Genomic DNA, 19,383 nt, shown 5'->3' on the forward strand with positions numbered 1-19,383 from the left:
CTTAAAAGTATTTTTGGTTGGATTTTAGTGATGTTTTGGGGGGTAGGAGGGGCTGCTTTGGTTGTTTTCTGGGGGTTCTTTGGTGGGATTCTTTTGGGTTATTTGTTTGGGGTTTTTTTTTCCTCAGTTTTAGGGGTGGTTTTGTTGTTTCTTTATGTTGTTTTGGTTTTTTGTGGTTTGTTGTTGTTCTTTTTTTGTTGTTGATTGGGGGTTTGGGGTATTTTTTCCTTGTTGTTTTTTGGGGTCTGTTGTTGGAGGTTTGGTTGGTTGGGTTTGGGTTTGTTTTTGTTTTGGGGTTTTTTCTGCTCGGTGTATTACAGAACAAGGTGTGCAGAGTAAATCAATCCCAAACACAGGTATTTTTCCCCTCACGAATTCCAGCCGGCCGCGGGGCGGCCCCTCAGGCAATGACGTTACCAACCCTCCGGGCGCCTCCCGGACTCCTGAGGCGGCAGCCCGGTGCCGGTGTCCTCTTCCTCGCTCCGTTCGAGCGGCTTTTCCTCAGATTCCAGCCCGAAGTGGCTCCAAGGCCGCCTCAGGAGCCGCCTCGGGCATTTTTCCGCCGCTTTTCACCTCAGGATTCGGGAGCGGCGAAGCGGCCGCATTCGCACGCTCTGCGCCGGCTGACCCTCGCCAGCCGCTGTAGCGCCCGTACGGAACCGAAAGCGGCGCGGCGGCGCCTCAGCCAATCCGCTCCGCCCTTACTGCGCGGCGTCGCTGACCCCAGCCAATCGCGCGGCCGCCCTTTCCTGCCGGGGGCGCTATGGCGGCCGCCACGAGCTGTGGCCGCGCCGCGCTGGGCGCGCTGGCCCGGGATGGCGGCGGGGCCGTGGCGCGGTGGCGGCGGCTCCTGCCCCCGGGCCGCCCCGTCCTGCCCTGGGTGTGTGCCCGCGGCGCCGCGGCGGGTCCCAAGCCCGGGCCCGGGCGGGCCGTGACGGTGGAGGTGGGCGGCAGGTGAGGGGTGTGGGGGCGGCAGGGCCGAGCGCCGGCCCGGCTGGAGAGTAACGCAAACATGAGGGGAGACTGGTGCAAAATGCGGGATGTGTCGAGCTTATCTGAGGTTATAGCTGAGGTTATCCTCAGTCGGGACGTTCTTTGGTGTCGGATTTTGGTGTCCTGGCAAGCAAGAAGGGAGCCCGGAGCAGTGCGATCAGCCCTGTCATGGATGAGTCAGGGGCTGAGGAGCCCTAAGGATGTAATAAATGAAGATGTTGATGGATGTCTATGTGTTCATTGCCAACTTAGCAAAACATTCCAGGCCACCAGGTTGATCAGAGGGATGGAGACCTCTCCGGCGAAGAAAGGCTGAGAGAGCTGGGATTGGTCAGCCTGGAGAAGAAAAGCTTTGGGGTGACCTAATTGTGGCCTTCTAGGAGCTGCCTGGAAAGGTGCAGAGCACTTATGAGGGTGTGCAGTGGCAGGACAAGGAGGAATGGGTTAAAATTGAAAGACAGTAAGTTTAGATGGGATAGTAGGGAAAAAATCTTGTCTGTGAGATCCTGGCACAGAGAAGCTGTGGCTGCCCCATCCCTGGATGTGTTTCAAGCCAGGTTGGATGGAGCTTGGAGCAACCTGGGATAGTGGAGGGGGGTGGAACTCAGTGATCTTCAGGGTCCCTTCCCACCCAAACCATCCTGTTAGTCTATAGCTGAATTATGTTCATTATAACAATAAAAATCACACCTACAGGTCATAAGAGCCTTGCCCAGGTGTTCCCCTGAGCATGTGAACAATTTACCTGGGATAACTTGTATAAAAATTACTGACTAGTCATAATAGAGGGGCTGTGCTTGGGAAGGGACCAGCTCTGGATTTCTGTGTATAAATAATGGCATGGAAAGTTAGATGGGTGTGCTGGCCTTGTGCACTAGCACCCAGCACAAGCCTGGAATAAATAATCCATATTTTTATATATTGCTCTCAAGTGTGTCCTCATTGCCTCGTTGATGTCCTTTCTCTGCCACAAAGGAGGGAATATTCTGCAGCTGTGCTGGGAAGTGTGCAAGCAGCTCCCCTCAGCCTTGAGGGTGTTTGCCACTGGCTAAACCCCAGCTGGAACAGGTGATGAGCCACCTTTATAACTCCTAGGGATAATTAAAAGGCTTTGCTTCAAGGTAAAGGAAGCAGGACGCTTGAAACTTAAGTGGATTTGGTCACTTTTGCTCAAAGAGTTTCAATTTTTCTATCTAAGGAGGATTTTTGTATTTCCTGTGAAGCACAGCCTTTATTCTGTGCAGTTGAGGCTACAGATGAATGCAGAAATTGCTGGGAAATGTGCATGAATTCACTATAAATTCATGTAACAGGTTCTTTCTTTCCTTTAGAAAGATGGAGCTGTCTTCTGGAAAACTTGCCAAGTTTGCAGATGGATCTGCTGTTGTTCAGGTAAAAACAAAAAATAGTTAAAATCTGTGTAGCCTCAAAATTCCTGTCTCTTAAAAGTCATTGTCTGGGCATCAGAGCCTGTGGGATATAGGGTGTCAAGGGGCAACTTCATCCCTAACAAAGGGAAGGAAAAAATTTATAGGAAAAAATTATGTTTGAAAAGCAAAAACAGGGCATGAACTGTGGATTTATGTGGTGGCTTTCTGCAGAGTATAATTCTTAAGAATTACTGGTTTGTGACTAAGTTTTTAGAAAATCGGGAATGATTTTCTTTTCAGGTAACTTCAGTTTTTACCTATTTTTCTTAACCCAGCTAGGTGACACAGCAGTGATGGTCACAGCAGTCAGCAAAACCAAGCCCTCTCCATCTCAGTTCATGCCATTAGTGGTAAGTACTAATGATTAGTTAAGTAAGTACTAGGAATTAGTTTTGTGCTAATCAGTGATGAACTTAGCAGCCATAGTCCTTAAACGGTGGAGTTGAGGATGCTGGGGGGAGTGGGCAATGCAAACAGTAGATGGCAGAGCCTGGACTTCAGAATTGCAGTTGATAAAATAAAATGATTAAAAGGATAATGATAAAAAGGATCCCTGTTGAGCCCTGGATGTTGCCTGCCTTGGCTTTAGCAAGGCTCTCTTCCAAGCCCTTGTGGACTTTGCCAGACCACCCAAGCTCAGGCGTTGGGGTTTGCTTGTGTGGAAAACTGGTGGGATTGTGAGACTCAAAGGGCTGGGATTGTTAAGGGTGAGAAGTTGATAATTGGGGTTGGAACTGGATGATCCCAAGGGTCCCTTGTGAGGCTTTCTGTGGCTCTGCAGTAAATAATCAGTTGTCATTAATAATGCCTGAATTTTTTTTGGAAGGTTGACTACCGGCAGAAGGCTGCTGCAGCAGGAAGAATTCCTACAAATTATCTAAGAAGAGAACTTGGTTCCACTGATAAGGAAATTCTTACAAGTAGAGTAATAGGTAGGCTGAAACCTTTTATTTACAATGTACTTTAAAAATGTTGTGATTTTCTTGTGAGTGTTTGAAAATACCATTTATAATAGCCATTTGTAATGCTGTCAGAAAACAAACATGTCATTTGTTTATCAATGTGATTGGAATTTTTAGCTTATATATGTCATGCTAAATACATTTCTGGTTTCTCTACCTTTTGTCTATTTTTTTTTTTGTTTAAAAACCCCATTTTGTCAGTTTCTTGTGGGGTCATTGCAGGACAAACTGAGTATTAACTACTGAAACCCAACTTCTTATGAATTCTTATGAAAGGTTGGATTATTTCCTTTGCAGATCGCTCAATCAGACCTCTCTTCCCAGCAGGCTACTTTTATGATACACAGGTAGGTCATGCTACCTTCAAAATGGAAAACTTGGATATGGCCAAGGAAAATGTCATTATACAGGCCCTGTTTTAAGAAAAAATATTTTTGTTAACATCAAGGAGGGTTTGCACTTCACAAACAAGTATAATATTGCTTTTTAGTTTGTCATCTCCTTGTCTTAAATAATTGATTATTACATTCTACTTTCCAAATTTTGTTGTCAAGGTACAGGAACAAAAATCTCCTTTGTACAACAGAGGAAAGATGCTAAGTAATACTTTAGCAAAGAGGAAAGATGCTAGTAAATATTTTATATATGATGTGATATAATACTATCCATTAATGGGGCTTTATTGTCAGCTTTCTATTTTAAAAACCTGAAAAAATTTCCATGTGAAACATAGACTTGTGTAGATACCTGGGTTTTATTATTGTCCTTAGCTGTGTATTGACAGTTAATAAAAATGTATAGGTCAAAATTATTCATTATCTTTTATCTTATGCCAGATCCTTTGTAATCTTTTAGCAGTAGATGGTGTCAATGATCCTGATATTCTGGCAATTAATGGAGGTAAGAAGGCTGTGAGGAATTGGTGCTTTGGTGGGATTTAATGACATCAGTTTTTTCCTAATCCAGATTTTTGTCTTCCTTTCAGCTTCTGCAGCACTTGCCTTGTCTGATATCCCCTGGAATGGTCCTATTGGTAAGTAAATATTTTTAAATTATGGGTGATTTTAATGCAATGGAAGATTTAGATCACAGGTTGTACTTGTTTTTTTAAGTAGAAGCTGAATCTAAACATTAAATTTCAAGCATTGTAAATAATTTTACAATGGATAGTATTATTGCACTTCAAGGGATTATTTTTTCTGGACTAAATGCACTTTTGAGAGGAAATAAAATATAGAAATAATGTACTATAGAGACCAATAAATTAATTTTCTCATAAGAGAAACATATTAATGAAAAGCATTGTTTGGAAAATAGCTGCTTCAGAATACTTTTCCTCAAGGAATTCAAAAAGAGATTTATTTCATTGTGAGTATTTTCTGGGAAGAGGAAAGATCTACCCAAGAACAAATATTGAACAAGTGTCTTCCTTTCAGCTGCCTTTTTTTTCCTAGAAAATATGTGCTGAAATGGCAAAAAACTCCCAGTATACTCACAGCATTGTGTGTAATACTGGCATTATTTGCCCTCCCTAGCAATAGTACTCAAATTAAAAACAGAATAGGTAATTTTGTTTTCTAGATTTGTTCTTAATATCCAGTCAACGTGCTGATATTTTAAAATTAGTCTGTAGCTTTAATTATTGTTATTAGCTGTGTAACTCCCAAAGTACAGTGATGCCTTAAAGAACTTAATTATTATAATAATAAATGACTTTCTGGAGTCATTTACTTTTGCAGGTGCAGTGAGGGTGGGGCTGGTGGATGGAGAGACTGTTATCAATCCAACTAGGAAAGAGATGGCCTCTAGTACTCTAAATTTAATTGTTGCTGGAGCTCCACAAAGTCAAGTTGGTAAGTTAATTGTTGTCTGTTGAGGGCTTGGAAATCTTTGCAGATGTTTTCTTATCTTTGAAATGTGGATTTTTATACAACAGTGATGGGTAACTTTTGGTTAAGTAGATTCCCTCATATTCATGCATTTTAATGTTAGATTGCTGTTGAACAATACCACAGGAATTCACTGAATTTTTATCTTTCCATTGCCAGTTATGTTGGAAGCAACTGCTGAGAACATCTTGCAGCAAGATTTCTGCCATGCCATCAAAGTGGGGGTGAAGCAGACCCAGCACATCATTCAGGGCATTCAGCAGCTGGTGAAGGAGCGGGGTGTGGTCAAGAGAACTGTCCAGAAATTATTTATTGCTCCTGAAGAGATCGTGGAACTTGCAAAGAAGTAAGTTCAGAACAAATCATGCAGATGGAGGAATGTTTGTGAGTCTGGTGCTTTCATCAGATTGGTATTTCACTAAATACTTTTCAAATATTTAGTCCCCCAAAAAAACCCCTAATTGTAGAAGTGTTTTTTAAGCTGTGTTTTCAAAACTTCTTCCTTTTCTCCCTAAAGACTTGCTTCTAACAAGATCTATGCAGTGTTCACAGATTCAAGCCATGATAAAGTAAGTAATCAATGTGATATAATTATTTTTTTAATTAATATCATAATGTACTAGGATTGAGTACTTTTAGCTCTTTAAGCTCTGTCCCTGGAGGTGTTTTAAGGAAACACTGGATGTGCCATGGTCTGGTTGACAAGGTGGTGATCACAGGTTGGACTTGATGATCTTAGGGGTCTTTTCCAACCTCAGTGCTAGTGTAATTTAGGCTTGTCTCCTTCCCTGCATCTATTTGTAATAATAATAATAATAATAATAAATTTTTCTCTAAGTTCTTAACCTGCCCAGAATATTTGCTTGTATTATGTGGAGGTGGAGACTCATGAAGAGGATGAGGAGAAATGGGTGCAGGTTGGGCACAAGAGCAATGTTCTGCTTGGGAAAAATTATCAAAATTATCAGTCACTGGGATATCTCCCCAGGGAAGAGGTGGATTGCCCAGTTTAGGACATTTTTAGGATTCAGATGGGGAGGGTGCTGGGCCATCTTGCTAGACTGCTCTTGCCAAGAAAGGTTGGACCACATAACCCCTGAGGTCCCTTCCCACCTCATTATTGATTTTTGAAGTTGTGTGACAGTTCTGTTTCTTAATCCTTAAATTTTTGCAGATCTTTAAAGCAAACAGCCCCAAATCTCTGTTGTTCTGCCCTGTAGAGTTAACTGGTTGCAAATCCTCTGTTCTAGATTTCGAGAGATGAAGCAATCAACAAAATAAGGCTTGAAACAGAAGAACAGCTGAAAGGTATTATTTTTTGGTAATATTTTGAGAATGCTTCAATGGAGGTAGCACTCCTTGGAGTTAGAGTATCTAACTCTTTGTTGCAAGCTATTTTAGTAAAAGTTCTATAAAATGAATTTCCCAACTTCAGATACAATTTCTTTTCTATACCCAGAAAAATTTCCGGAGGCAGAGCCTTACGAAATCATGGAATCTTTCAATGTGGTTTCAAAGGACATTTTTAGAAATCTTGTGCTAAATGAATATAGAAGGTGGGTGTGTCAAACTCCTACTGATAATATTTCTGTCAGCTTTTAATCCAAGACTATGGTTGAACTGATCTCTTCATCTCTCTTTGTCACTTCAGGTGTGATGGGAGAGATTTGACTTCCCTCAGAGACATTAAATGTGAAGTGAACATGTTCAAAATGCTTCATGGATCAGCCTTGTTTCAAAGAGGTCAAACACAGGTAATGTCACTTAAACATCAGAAATTATCAATGAATTATCAAAAGCTGAGAGATTTGGGCCTTTCATTTAAATGCCAGGTTTCCTTGTTCTTCACATTGAAATAGCAATAAGCAGAAGTGGTGTGTGGGTTGGGAAGCACATTGGTATGTGGGGCACTGCTAAATTGGGCACATCATGAGAAATCTTTTAAAAGCAGCTTCATACTCAACCTAAGCCAAATAGGGAAATTTTACCTAAAAATTTGCAATAATGAGAGGATTTTTTTTCCTCTTCTTTGCCAAAAGTGTCAGCTGTTGGGAGGATTGAATTAAGATCATATTCAAGATTTGCTCTTCTGTACTTTTATAGCTCCCTTTGCTAGAAGACTGTCAGCCATGGATCTGAGTTCTTACTGCACTGAGTTAGGGTGGCAGTGGCAGGCAGTGATTTACTCCTCAGTGTTGTCCCCTCTTATCCCACTAAAAATAACACCCACTGCAAGTCCATGTGGGAAACAGGCACAAACAACATTGTGCTTGCAGCTGGCCCTGTCCCTTAAATGTTTCTTAGGGGGAAAACTGCTCTTGGCTCCTACTTAAGGAGCATTAAATTAATATTTTTAAATGGGGCTACTTGTAAGAATGTGTGGTCTTTACAGATTAGGAGTAAATTTGTGTGATAAAGAAAAAGGGTTCTACAAGTGGTAGCTGATGGCATCTCGTGCTACTGAACTCATTCCCTTTGATTCTTCATGAACAGTGACATTTGTGAAGGCTGGAAGGGTTTAAGAGGAGTTGATTTTTATTTTAGCTCATTTTCATTTTAGGTTCTGTGTACAGTTACATTTGACTCTCTAGAATCCAGTGTGAAATCAGATGTTATCTCCACAGCAGTGAGGTATGTATGTCTTGGTGCTTTGGCAGTAGTAACAAGAGGGTGAGCATTTAAGCACATTTGATCAAATCCCCTTGAGCTTCCATATAGATACTTTTTTAGGACTGAAAAATGTGTAAAATTAGACTTTGAAGTGGCCTGTTTTCCAGAGATCATGGCAGTGGGATTGTGTTAGGCTGACATTAATTCCATAGCCCACATTTGAAACTGGAGAGTGTTAAAGGGAACATCCAGTCTGGTTTCTATATTTAAAATATTTGTGGAAAGTCTAACTGGGGTTGTAGCAAGCTGCTCCTTGTGCTTTCAGTTCATTGCTGAAGTGAAATTGGTTCCCTTTGGAGCCACATTGCAGTGATGTCACCCCAGTGATTTCATCCCAGTGTGGGAGCTTTTACATTTTAATGTCTCAGCTTTACTGTAGTTGAATCTTTGTTACCTGGAGGAGTTTGTAATATTCTCTAATTATGGTAGCTGTGGGTGATCAGCAAATGTATTGATTTGTTGGTTTTGGCTGGGTCCATTTGTAATTAGTTTGAATTATCTGTTGTGTGTAACACATGATTGGCTGCTCCTGTTTTGACATGGTCTTGTTTTTCATTAATAGTGGAATTAAAGATAAAAACTTCATGCTGCATTATGAGGTGAGACTTCTCCTGTGTTACAACTTTCTGCATGGTTCACAGAAGGGCTTCATGTCTTGCTTTTAAAGGTGCAGTTGATCCCTTCCAAGGTTATAAATTAGCTCTAGATTTGCCAAAATGTATTTATGCTAATTCATGCATGAATTGATATGAGCAGAAGTACTGGTTTCCTGTAAAGCAGTAGGTAATTTGTAAATTGCCAGTTTATACAGGCTTTTAATGCCATAACGTGAGGTGAGCTCCTTCAGAACAGGTTCTTACTGAAAGCAGGATTAACCTGTGCTATTATTTTTAGTAAACTCTATTAATATGTTCAGCTGATGTGGCACAGCAATAGTAAATAAATGCTTTTACATCTTGGATCTCTCTCAGCCTTTGGAGCTTGCCCAAAGTATTTCTTACAGGCAACAGGCAGATCTTGTTCCATTATCTCTGACAGAAATAACATTTCTGCTAGGTTGTTTGACAAGTTTCTTTGGAGGAAGCTTCTTGTGTTCTCTCTTAGCTACCTTGCTACTGCTTTATTCTCTTTTGTCTTGTGGAAGTAAAACATTTACTAAACATTACCTAAACTGGTCCTGGCTTGCAAACCAAGTGACTGATAGAAGTCATGTGGTGGTTTGATTATTTTATTTTTAATGCATATTTACTTTGAGATGCACCAAAACCTCAAAGATGTTTTTTTTCTAAGTGTATGTTTTAAAATGGAAAAGAAAAGCAGGTTAATTTTGTGTCTGCACATTTTTTTGTTTCATAGTTTCCACCTTATGCAACCAATGAGATTGGCAAAGTTACTGGGATGAACAGAAGGGAGCTTGGACATGGTAAGTCCAGACTAGAGAAATGCCATGCTTAAAGTTCCAATATTTTATCTGATTTTTATTCATGGATCACTTAGTGGGGTTTTTTGTTTGTTTTTTTTTTAAACAGGTGCACTGGCAGAACGAGCTTTGAAACCAGTTATACCCCAGGATTTCCCATTCACAATCAGAGTTACTTCTGAAGTCTTAGAATCCAATGGTATTAAGATTTTCTTGTTTCTCACCTAGTGCTGGAGACTACATTTGGTTCTTAAAAAGCTTTGTTTTGACAAACTTGATTTATAGGCATGCTAAATAATAGATTTCAGTTTAAACGTTCTTACAACTATTACCTGAAATATTTTAAAATAAAAAGCACGTTCATGAAGAATGGAGCTTTTGAAATGGTATTTGGGGGCACTTTTATGCTACAGGATGAGGAAAATAACTGTAGCTTGTATTGAGACCCATTTTTCAGTGTTTAATCCCTGTTTTTTTCCTGTATTCCAACTCCAGGCTCCTCCTCGATGGCTTCTGCATGCGGTGGAAGTTTAGCATTAATGGATGCAGGTACAAAATAAGTCACTTAAAAGGATAAAGCACATGTGATAATGTGCTACAGGATCTGGACACGACCAAAGGCTTCAAAAATGTATTTTTGTTGCCATTCCTAGGAGTTCCAGTGTCAAATGCAGTGGCAGGTGTAGCCATAGGCCTCGTTACCAAGTGCAGTCAGGGCAAGGGAGACATTGAGGATTATCGCTTGCTGACAGACATCCTGGTGAGTGCTCCTCTCATTCTGTTGTGCTGCTCACTGCTGAGAAACACCTCCTGTGGCTGCTTCTGGAACCTTCTAGCCAGTCAATTCCAGAACATCACTCCTTGTCACAGACGCATTTTATGGAAAATCCTTTTGATGGGATTTTTTCTCCTGAGAAGCTGAGAGGCCTCAGAAATGAAATGTAAGCAATGGTTATCTGCTGCTGTGGAATGCAACAGGTGCATCTGGGATTGGGCTCATGTGGTTGTTTTTAATCAATGACCAATCAAAGGTCCAGCTGGATCAGGACTCTGGTAATCACAAGATTTTATTGTCATTCTTTCCTATTCCTTTCAAGCCTTCTGATGAAATCCTTTCTTCTATTCTTTTGGTATAGTTTTAGTATATCATTTTCTTTTAATATAATATATATCATAAAATAATAAATCAGCCCTCTGAAACATGGAGTCAAGATTCTCATCTCTTTGACCCCTGCAAACACCAGCCACAACTCCTAGACAAATTTGTTTCATCTTTTGTTTTCATCTCCCAAATTTCCCCTTCATTTTGAAAAATTTGTGTGAAATGTCCAGTCGTGTTTCTTATTTCTCATGGTTTTAGTTATTTAAGCATTCATAAACTTTCTCCTTCCAATTAATTTTGTCTTTGCTCATGGGAGAAAATGATGAATAATTTACTGAAAGACATTACATGTTGGGTGGAGAACAAGCACTTGAAAGAGGGGCTGGGGAGGAAAATGTGCAGCCACTGACAGCACAAGATCAGCTGTGGATCAGAAACTTGTCCACAAAAGCTCTTGATTTCCAAGGAGAGAAAGGAACATTTAACAGTTAATCCTGAACAGCAAAATAATGCTAAAGAAAACTTGGAAGTATCAAAAGTAATTCCTTCTTTTGGTATACTGGGATGAAATTGCTCCAACTTGGTTTTGTCTGTCTGTGCTGGCAGGGAATTGAAGATTACTATGGAGATATGGATTTCAAGATGGCAGGCACCAATAAAGGGATAACAGCACTGCAGGTATTGAGATGGAATTTTCCTCAGATGAAACTCTGAGAGAGTATTAAAAGAGCTTTCCTGACATGTTGATGACACTTAATTCTTCTCATGTCAGGTTGATCTGAAGCTGCCAGGAATACCAATAAAAATTGTGGTGGAAGCTATTCAGCAAGCTACAGGTAGGTCTGTTCTTGCATTTACACCCATTTCATTCTATTAAATTAGAAATAGAATTAAGTTGTATGAAACTAAACAATTAACTATTCAGTTTTTGTTCTCATTGTGGGAAAAAAACAAGCTCCTGTCTTTATGAAATGGGTTTGGCTTAATCAGTAAGCTCCAAACCAACTTCAAAGCAACTTCAGCCATTGCATGATTTGGACTAACACACGTTGCATGACTTTGTTGAAATTCAGCAGGATAATGTTATAAAAATGACACCAAGCTTCCTCTCATTTCACATCAATTCAGCTATATTTACCAGTGAAACTTGCTGCCATCTGTATTCTGACATGTGCAGCTAAAATATTCTTGAAGCACATGAGAAAGTGAAGCTACGTGGTTTAATAAGGATTTAATGAGTTGGAAAACTTTCAGCCTGACATTCTCCAGTAGGCAGGAGACAGGTTTTGACAAGGAATGTTTTTCTACTGTATAACAAAAACTTCGTATATTAATTTTAATAATATGTAAAATTACTGATTTTTTTTAATTATTCCCTCTAGCTGCAAAGAGAGAGATTTTACAAATAATGAACCAAACACTGGCAAAACCCAGACCTAACAGAAAAGAAAGTGGACCAGTTGTAGGTAATGTTATTGTGTAAATTTATAGCTTTCATAATTACCTTTTTACCAATAAACTGCTTAAAATACCTTTTTTAATGATTTATTGTTATATATATTTGCCCTCGTCCTGTGGGGATAATTTGTGGAGGGGTTTTGGTTATTTTGGTTATTTTGGGGGGATTGTTATTGCCACATGGGGCAGCACTCCTATTTCAGTGCACACCAGAAAACAATTTAAGTGAGGTTATGTGAAGCTCTCACAAAATCAGAATCGATGTAGATGAGAGTATCAGTATGGCTTAAGGTAATTTACAGTCAGCAGAGTTTATTCTGTGTCTTCATTCATTTCAGTTCTTACCTGTAATCACATCCCTGTTCAGCAGATAGCACAGGTAGCTGTAAGAGATTAAAAGCTCCAGGAATGTGCCCTTTTGTGTGATAGCTTTCAAGATGATTGTATTTAGCACTTCAAAGGATTTCTAAATGTTCTTTCAGAAACCATCCACGTTCCATTATCAAAAAGATTGAGATTCGTTGGTCCTGGGGCTTACAATTTGAAAAAACTTCAAGCACAGACTGGTGAGACATTGTTGATTCCTGTGATAATTTATCCTCACATGTTCCTTTTGTTTCAGACTTGTGTGTTAAGCTGTTTCAGTGCTCAGCACAAACTGAAAATGAAAAAATTCTGCTATCTGTAGAGTACAGGGAGATGCTCTGCTTTGGACCTGAAACCCTTAATGCTGTGGTGAACTTGATTAATGCTTCTCAGGGGATTGGGGTGGAGAAAAGGAGAAAAAAAATCCCATTTCCCTTTGCTTGGAAGCCTGTCTGGTCTGGCCACAGAACTCCAGAAGGGCAAAGAACTTTTTACCATTCTGGCTCCAAAACACTTTCATTTCCCTCAGCTATTAATATAAGTATTATTAAAAATCTCTGGGAAATTGATTCATAACCCTCAACATTTATTCAGGATTTTTTTGCAGCCTTTAAAGGATTATAAAAATAATTTTATGTTCTTTGATGGCCCACAAGTTTATTGAGGTATTTGCAAGGAGGTGGTGGCCAAATGCAGTTGTTCAATGCCTAAATTGAATAAGATTAAATAATGATAGAAGAAGTTAATAATGAAGAATTAAATAATGTTAGAAGTCGGAGTTCTTAATGAGCGTGCAAACCCCTTCTGCTGTGAGCAGGTCTTTTCTGAGTGTGATTGTCTGCAGTGTGCCCTGACTGTGTCCCCACTCCCCTTTTCAGGTGTGACTGTGAGCCAGCTGGATGAGGAGACCTATTCTGTGTTTGCCCCCACGCCAGGGGCAATGCACGAGGCCAGGGAATTCATTGGGGAGATCTGCAAGGACGATGTGAGCTCACACTTCTGCCCTCAACTCCAAAGTTTGCTCTTTGTGGCTTTGTCTTACTGGCTTCTCTTTTTTTTTCTTCTACAGCAAGAAGTTAATTTGGAATTTGGGGCAATTTATACAGCCACAATTACTGAAATAAGGTATAAAAAGCATGCTTTGGAGTTGAAACTTATTTATGTAGTATGATGTAAAATAATCATGATTTTTTTAAGAGTGCCATATTTATGCTGAGAATATTGGCACCTGCATGATTTCTGATATTTTATGATACTCTGGTGAGAATATTTTGTTTCCTGATAAAGCTGGGGTGGTTTTTTTGCTGTTTGTTTTGTTTTTAGAATATCTCTAAGTTATAAAAGTTAAGGCCTTTTTCATCTTTGAATCTGAAAGGGATGATATGAGTTTGCTTTCCAATTTTCATCACCATGTTTGTCTTGTAAAAATTACATTTTGGGTGGTACTGAAATACTGCCCTGAAATAAGAAATTCTCATCTATTTTCAGTTCAAGAAAAATGAGTGGACATGTTATGGTGGATAAAAAATTTTTTAAAGGGGATGAGTAAAATTTTGTTTATGAGAAGTTTAGAAGTGCTTGCTTTGGGAACAATATGCAGAGTGAAAAGTGGATTTTTCTTGAAGCACTTTGAAATAACTGTGCTGTTTGCTGCTGCAGAGATTCTGGAGTGATGGTAAAACTGTACCCAAACATGACCCCAGTATTACTTCATAACTCACAGCTGGATCAGAGAAAGGTGAGCCATCCCTAAACAGGTACAAAATGGGCGATTAGATTTATTTTACCCAGTTGGCATGGCTGTAACACACTTTTACTGTTGTTCCACAGTCTATTTCCAGGTTAAAAGCTGATAATTAGCAGCACCTTTTTGTTCTAATTCTTCCTGCTGTGTACTTAAAACTGCAAAGAATCAACTGTGTGACTCCTGCAGTTGTTTGTACACCAAGTTCTTTGGCTCTGAAATACCCTTTTCCATTAATATTCAGAAACCTGTTGTTCCTAAGGTACTGCTGAGCCACTGGGCTGAAGTGTAGCAGGAAGAACCCCTGAATGAAGGGATTTTTGGAACAAACTCTAATAATTTTATTTCTGTAAAACACTGTGTTCCAGATTAAACACCCTAGTGCCCTGGGATTAGAAGTTGGACAAGAAATTCAGGTAATGATTTTTTTAAATTTTAAAATGTTAATAAAACGCTGTTCATATTTTAAAATTTCCTCTTTTTTCTAATTATTTATTTAGTGTTTATGAAGAAAATATTTTTCCATATTGGATTCCCTTTCTGTGCTAGTTAAAGGCCTGATCATTCAAATTAGATTTATTTAATGTCATCCTCTTGCTAGCCAGGCAGCACTAGTATTTGACAGCAATATAGGCTAAAGGATGCCTACTTATTACATTTCTAGCATCAAACTGATAAAAATTTAATAAATATTTAAACCCTACCCCCAATCTTTAAAGGAAAATCATATTTCCAGCTCTTGGAGTTGCTCAGTGTGAGATTGCTTTGCTTTGTTTCCTTACCAGGTGAAGTACTTTGGCCGTGATCCCACCGATGGCAGAATGAGGCTTTCCCGTAAAGTCCTGCAGTCCCCAGCCAGCAGCAGCCTGAAAACCCTGACAGAAAAGAACAGCATTGTCCTGGGAGGGGCTGTTCCACAGACATCCACCTCATCCCAGTGACAGGTAAGGCCAGCAGAGCAGCTCCAGCTGACTCAGGCCTGCACTGCCAGCTCTGCTGAAGGATTCTGGGTTTCTAGTGAGCACTCACCCCTCCGTTAACAACTGGCCCTTCACACGTTGTAGCTGTAGGAAATTTGGTTTTATAAAATTGGTTCAAATGGCCTTGACAGTCTCAGGCAGTCTAGAGAGCCCCCTCTGTCCAAACCAAACTTCCTTGTTCATCTCCAACATCCTTTTTCTCTGCCTTTTAAAGAAAAAACCCAAAGAGGGTATTGGAAAAGAACAAAAAAGCAGCTGCTTCTTGGTTAAGTTAACAGTGGAGAAGATTTCAGTCAATTAAGAAATGGCCAAAGCTCTTCCTTAGAAGTAGTTTTCCAGCATGTGTTTGACTGTCAGAAGGCTCATGCCTCAACTTTTCCCAAAATTTGTGTGGGTTTTCTTGTTCTTAGAAAGCTGCTAGAACAGGAAGGTGTCTGATGTTAAATTTAGGAGCAGTTACACAGCAACATTGGCAAATGCACGGGGCACCAGTGGGAACTCAAGGCAATCTGTGGCAGCCTTCTAGGAATGATGGACAGCATAAAAAGAAGGGAAAATTCACTGAAAAAAATCTTGGTTGTAAGAAACATTTTTGAATCTCGTACCTTGATATAATGAGTTGGTTACAAAGTGTTTTCTCTCTTTCAGGAAAAAAGGTGTGATAGTTGGTGAAAATACAAGTGACCTTTGCTAGAACCTTCTCAAGAATCTGCAGGTGGATGGGAGTGAATCATATTTATAAAATAGACACTATTTATGCTTAAAGGTGATGTAGAACTTCAGAGCCTTCAAACTGATTAAAAACTTTAAAATAAAACCAGGAACAAGCAATGCCCTCATCTTATGTAGCAAGGTTGAGATGGGAATACAAGAACATGGAATTCTGTGGACTGAGAAGATATTTCAGTGCTAAAGGTTATTCTCTTTTGAGTTATCCACTCAAAATAAAACTGTGAATATGAGAAGTAAAAGCTGAACAACTCTTTTGTGGGAGAAAGAATTATCCTGTATGCTTGGTCGAGAGTCACACTTGGCCAAAGTTTTAGTGGCTTTTCAGTGTACAAGAATTTGGAGCAAGACATAAAGACTTGGAAGTATCACCTTTAACATGATGGATGGTGGTTTAGATTAATACATCACTCTCAAAATGTTCAGACCTGCTACAATATCTGAGCAGAGCTTGGCTGAAACATCACCCCTTATCACCTGGGTTCATTAGCACTGACTTTTAAAATGCATAATTAAAACATTAAAATTAAAGTACTTTCTTGGAATGAACAATTGATGTGATAAATCTTTCCTTAAAACACTCTCATTAGGAGTGTCTTAATCCTTCTATTAATTATGTTGCATCAGTGAGTTCACTGATCTCTTTTAGACTTCAAAACATTTCCCAGGGGCTCATGAGAATGACTCGTTTTTCTACTGTGAGGTGCAGACTTTGAAAATCAAACAGGGTCCTTCTGATGTTCAACAATTTGTGTGCAGGACTAATAAGAAAATCCACTTCCCACCGGGTGGCAGGTGGGCTCTGAACCACCTGAAAGAAAAAGCACTGGGGAGAGGAGAAGTGGCAATGTACAGTAAAAATTACTCCTTTTTTTTATTCTAAGTATTAAAGAAGAAAGAAATGACTGGTATGCTGTAGTTGTCTCTTTCATCATGCAAGACCGAAAAATTGAAAAAAGTTTGGAAAGATTGAAGAAGGATTTCCTTGGCAATCTTTTCCTCCTCTTTGAGGGCTGTGTCTTACTATTTCTTAGTAAGAATTCAGATGTCACTTCTTACTGTGACACTTGACTAATACATGATTGTTACGTATGAGTAGTGTTAATAAAATTATGTAGGTCAATGTTAAAGTCCCTGAACAGAAACTCATATTTCTGTTATAATAAACCTTGGAGGTCCATTTCTGGGAAGAGCTACATTTCTGGGTAGCTCTTCCCAGAAATGGACCTCCAAGGTTTATCTGCCTTTATTGTACACTAATTTCTGAGGCTGTGTGGTGGAGCTGCTCTCAGTAAAGCAGCTCCTGTAGTGCTGGGCCATTGTCTGGTTGGTGGATGATGATAAAGGAGCAGAATGACTTTAATGTTGCTGTGGCAGAACCTGTACAGTCAGCCTGGCTTTCTGCATCTGGAACCAGCTTTAGGCCCTATGGGAAGGGGCGGGGAAGAGCACATTGGGAAGTGGCTGGGAGGAGCAGAAAGCAGCTCTCTTACCTGAGGAGGGAGAGCAGCTCCATGGCAGCCAGGAGTTGAGTGAGTGCTGCTGCTCTCACCCTTCCTGGAGGGAAGGACATCCCAGGCTGCAGGAGCTCGGCTCTCAGGTGGGATCAGCCATGATCAGAAACCAGGTGGGTGCAGAGTGCTCCAGAGAGCAAGCTCAGTCCTTTTGCAGCAGGTGGTTTCTTGTGTTTGAAATAGTGATTTATTTCTTCTTTCTTACTGCTCAGCATAATTAGCTTCTGTAATGACCTGTCTTAAATGGAGCCATTGAAAGGAATTGCCTTGGAGAGTGGAGCTGGGCAGGTGCAGCATTGCAGCAGCTCAGCAGGGCCAGAAATGCCTTTATTGGACAAGTCTGAAGTTTTCATGCAGGTGCAAAGAGTCAGGAACTGGGGTATCTTTAAATGCCAGCAATAAATATTACAAGTGCTATCATAAAAGTGTAAGAGGTGGCCTAATTGTACTTCTGGGATTACCTGCCAGAGGGAATGATACAGTCTCTTAATTTCACTCCAAGAAATTTTAAGTGATTTTGGAATGAGTTGCTTGTCTTGCTTGGGAAAACAAAAAAAGGAGCTTTCTGCTGCTCATGTAGTGACACTTGTGAGTTGCTCTGTCTGCTGTCTACCCTATGAAATCCTTTGCTTTGGTGAAGAACAGAGAATCCTCAACACTGATGATAACTTGATGGTGGTAAATGGGGAAGGATGAGCTGCTGGCAGGTGCAACACCACCGTGGAAAACATTGCTTTGCTGTCTGTGTGTCCTAAAGAGCAGAGCCTCTGCTGCTTTCCTGGTCTTAGCCTGGTTTAAATCCAGGATGTGACATTTGTTGGGGCAAGTATTGTGTGCCTTATCCAGGCAAAGCCCCCAGAATTGACTTGCTGGTTTGTGGGTACGGATGGCAGGGTCGTGCTGGGCTTTCCAAACCCCTGGATGCTGTTTTGGGCAAAGAGAAGCCCCACACCTGAGTGAGTGCAATCCCAGTGTGTTCTGGAGTGGTATTTTTCCACAGAGGTCATTGAGTTCATGCCTGGAGAGATCATGGATTTATTTCACAGCTGAAGCCTGAGAAACAGTTTTTCATGCCAATTCTAATTGACATATCTCCTTTCTGTAGCTATTCACCATAAGAATTTGCTCCAAAACACTCTGCTGTGGTTTCTTGCTGTTTTATATATCCTGAGTAGTGCTGCATTTAATCATGAGTACAAGTCATGCTTTTATTTTTGTGCATTTGGTTTGAAGAGCCCAAAAGCACGCACAGAAGTCGTGCAGAGGGGAGAGTTCATGAGCAGCAGATGTCCTGAGGCAGAAACATGCTGTGGCCATTGGGGTTTGTGTTCCTTTTTGTGTGTTTGCTTTTTATTGAGCTTTCTCTAAGGTAGAAATATGCTCAGTTTGCAATACCTCGTGAGGAAAGGCCACTAAAACATAGCAGGGAAGGCTTGTTTGGAACCTGACTGTAAACTGGTTCATGTGACTCTCAGTCCAGGGTTTTGAAATCACTTAACATGGTCTTTTTATAGTTACTGACTCACTATTATCCATAACGATGCACATGTCCCAAGGTGTGCTCCTATACAGCTAAATAGAAATGTATAGGATAATTCTCAGAGGTGTATCTTGTATTTTCTTGGTGACTGAACTTTAGAGGCCTGCTACAATGAATATCAGAGCAAAAGCTGAAACTTGAATGTTACTTAGATGTTAAAAGTTTTCTAAATCTGCCCAGAGAATGTTTGGACAAATTGCAGATAGCTACTTTGAGTGGCAGAGTTTGTTGGAAACACTTTCTTTCCCTTCCTCTGGAACCTCATTTGAACCTGAGAGCAGAGAAATGCCAGTCGTGTGAATAGGAGCCCTACCGGTGGAACTGCTTTCACCGTGAGGCAAGAGCCAGGAAAGTCTGGCTTTGTCTGGGAATGGGGCACACCCTGGCCTCAGGAGAACTTGTCCTCCTTCCCTTCAGAGCCTCAGAAATTGGGTTTGGAGATACAGTCAGGCTTCTCCTCGTCCCCAGTTTCCCCCTGTTTCACACAGCTTTACTCCCTGAGCACTTTTGGGTCCTTTTTCCCTATTCTCACCCAAGCACGGAGATGTAATTATTTTTTTATTTGTAGTACAGAGGAAATGTGTAG

General features: G+C 40.4%; 1 protein-coding gene across 1 annotated transcript; it reads left to right on the forward strand.

The window, feature by feature from the left end:
• Nucleotides 1-763: 763 nt before the first annotated feature.
• Nucleotides 764-16,648, forward strand: PNPT1 (polyribonucleotide nucleotidyltransferase 1). Its single transcript, XM_036380856.1, has 29 exons — nucleotides 764-954; nucleotides 2,325-2,385; nucleotides 2,699-2,773; nucleotides 3,250-3,355; nucleotides 3,683-3,732; nucleotides 4,222-4,285; nucleotides 4,371-4,418; nucleotides 5,125-5,238; nucleotides 5,434-5,620; nucleotides 5,792-5,843; nucleotides 6,525-6,582; nucleotides 6,734-6,830; nucleotides 6,926-7,028; nucleotides 7,835-7,905; nucleotides 8,507-8,543; nucleotides 9,301-9,367; nucleotides 9,474-9,563; nucleotides 9,860-9,913; nucleotides 10,018-10,124; nucleotides 11,073-11,144; nucleotides 11,239-11,302; nucleotides 11,849-11,932; nucleotides 12,407-12,490; nucleotides 13,169-13,275; nucleotides 13,360-13,415; nucleotides 13,950-14,028; nucleotides 14,403-14,450; nucleotides 14,820-14,978; nucleotides 15,663-16,648. Exons 1-28 carry the CDS (start codon nucleotides 764-766, stop codon nucleotides 14,973-14,975), a joined length of 2,382 nt encoding a protein of 793 aa, XP_036236749.1. The 3' UTR covers nucleotides 14,976-14,978; nucleotides 15,663-16,648.
• Nucleotides 16,649-19,383: the final 2,735 nt, after the last annotated feature.

This window comes from Molothrus ater, chromosome 3, assembly GCF_012460135.2.
Source record: "Molothrus ater isolate BHLD 08-10-18 breed brown headed cowbird chromosome 3, BPBGC_Mater_1.1, whole genome shotgun sequence".
Taxonomy (NCBI): domain Eukaryota; kingdom Metazoa; phylum Chordata; class Aves; order Passeriformes; family Icteridae; genus Molothrus; species Molothrus ater.

Bases quoted from the DNA above. Each gene is read 5' to 3' on its own strand.
- PNPT1 (XM_036380856.1), top strand. From the start codon at position 764: ATGGCGGCCGCCACGAGCTGTGGCCGCGCCGCGCTGGGCGCGCTGGCC. The intron at 3,733-4,221 runs GTAGGTCATGCT...ATCTTATGCCAG, and splicing joins GCTACTTTTATGATACACAG to ATCCTTTGTAATCTTTTAGC. The intron at 9,564-9,859 runs GTATTAAGATTT...TTCCAACTCCAG, and splicing joins TGAAGTCTTAGAATCCAATG to GCTCCTCCTCGATGGCTTCT.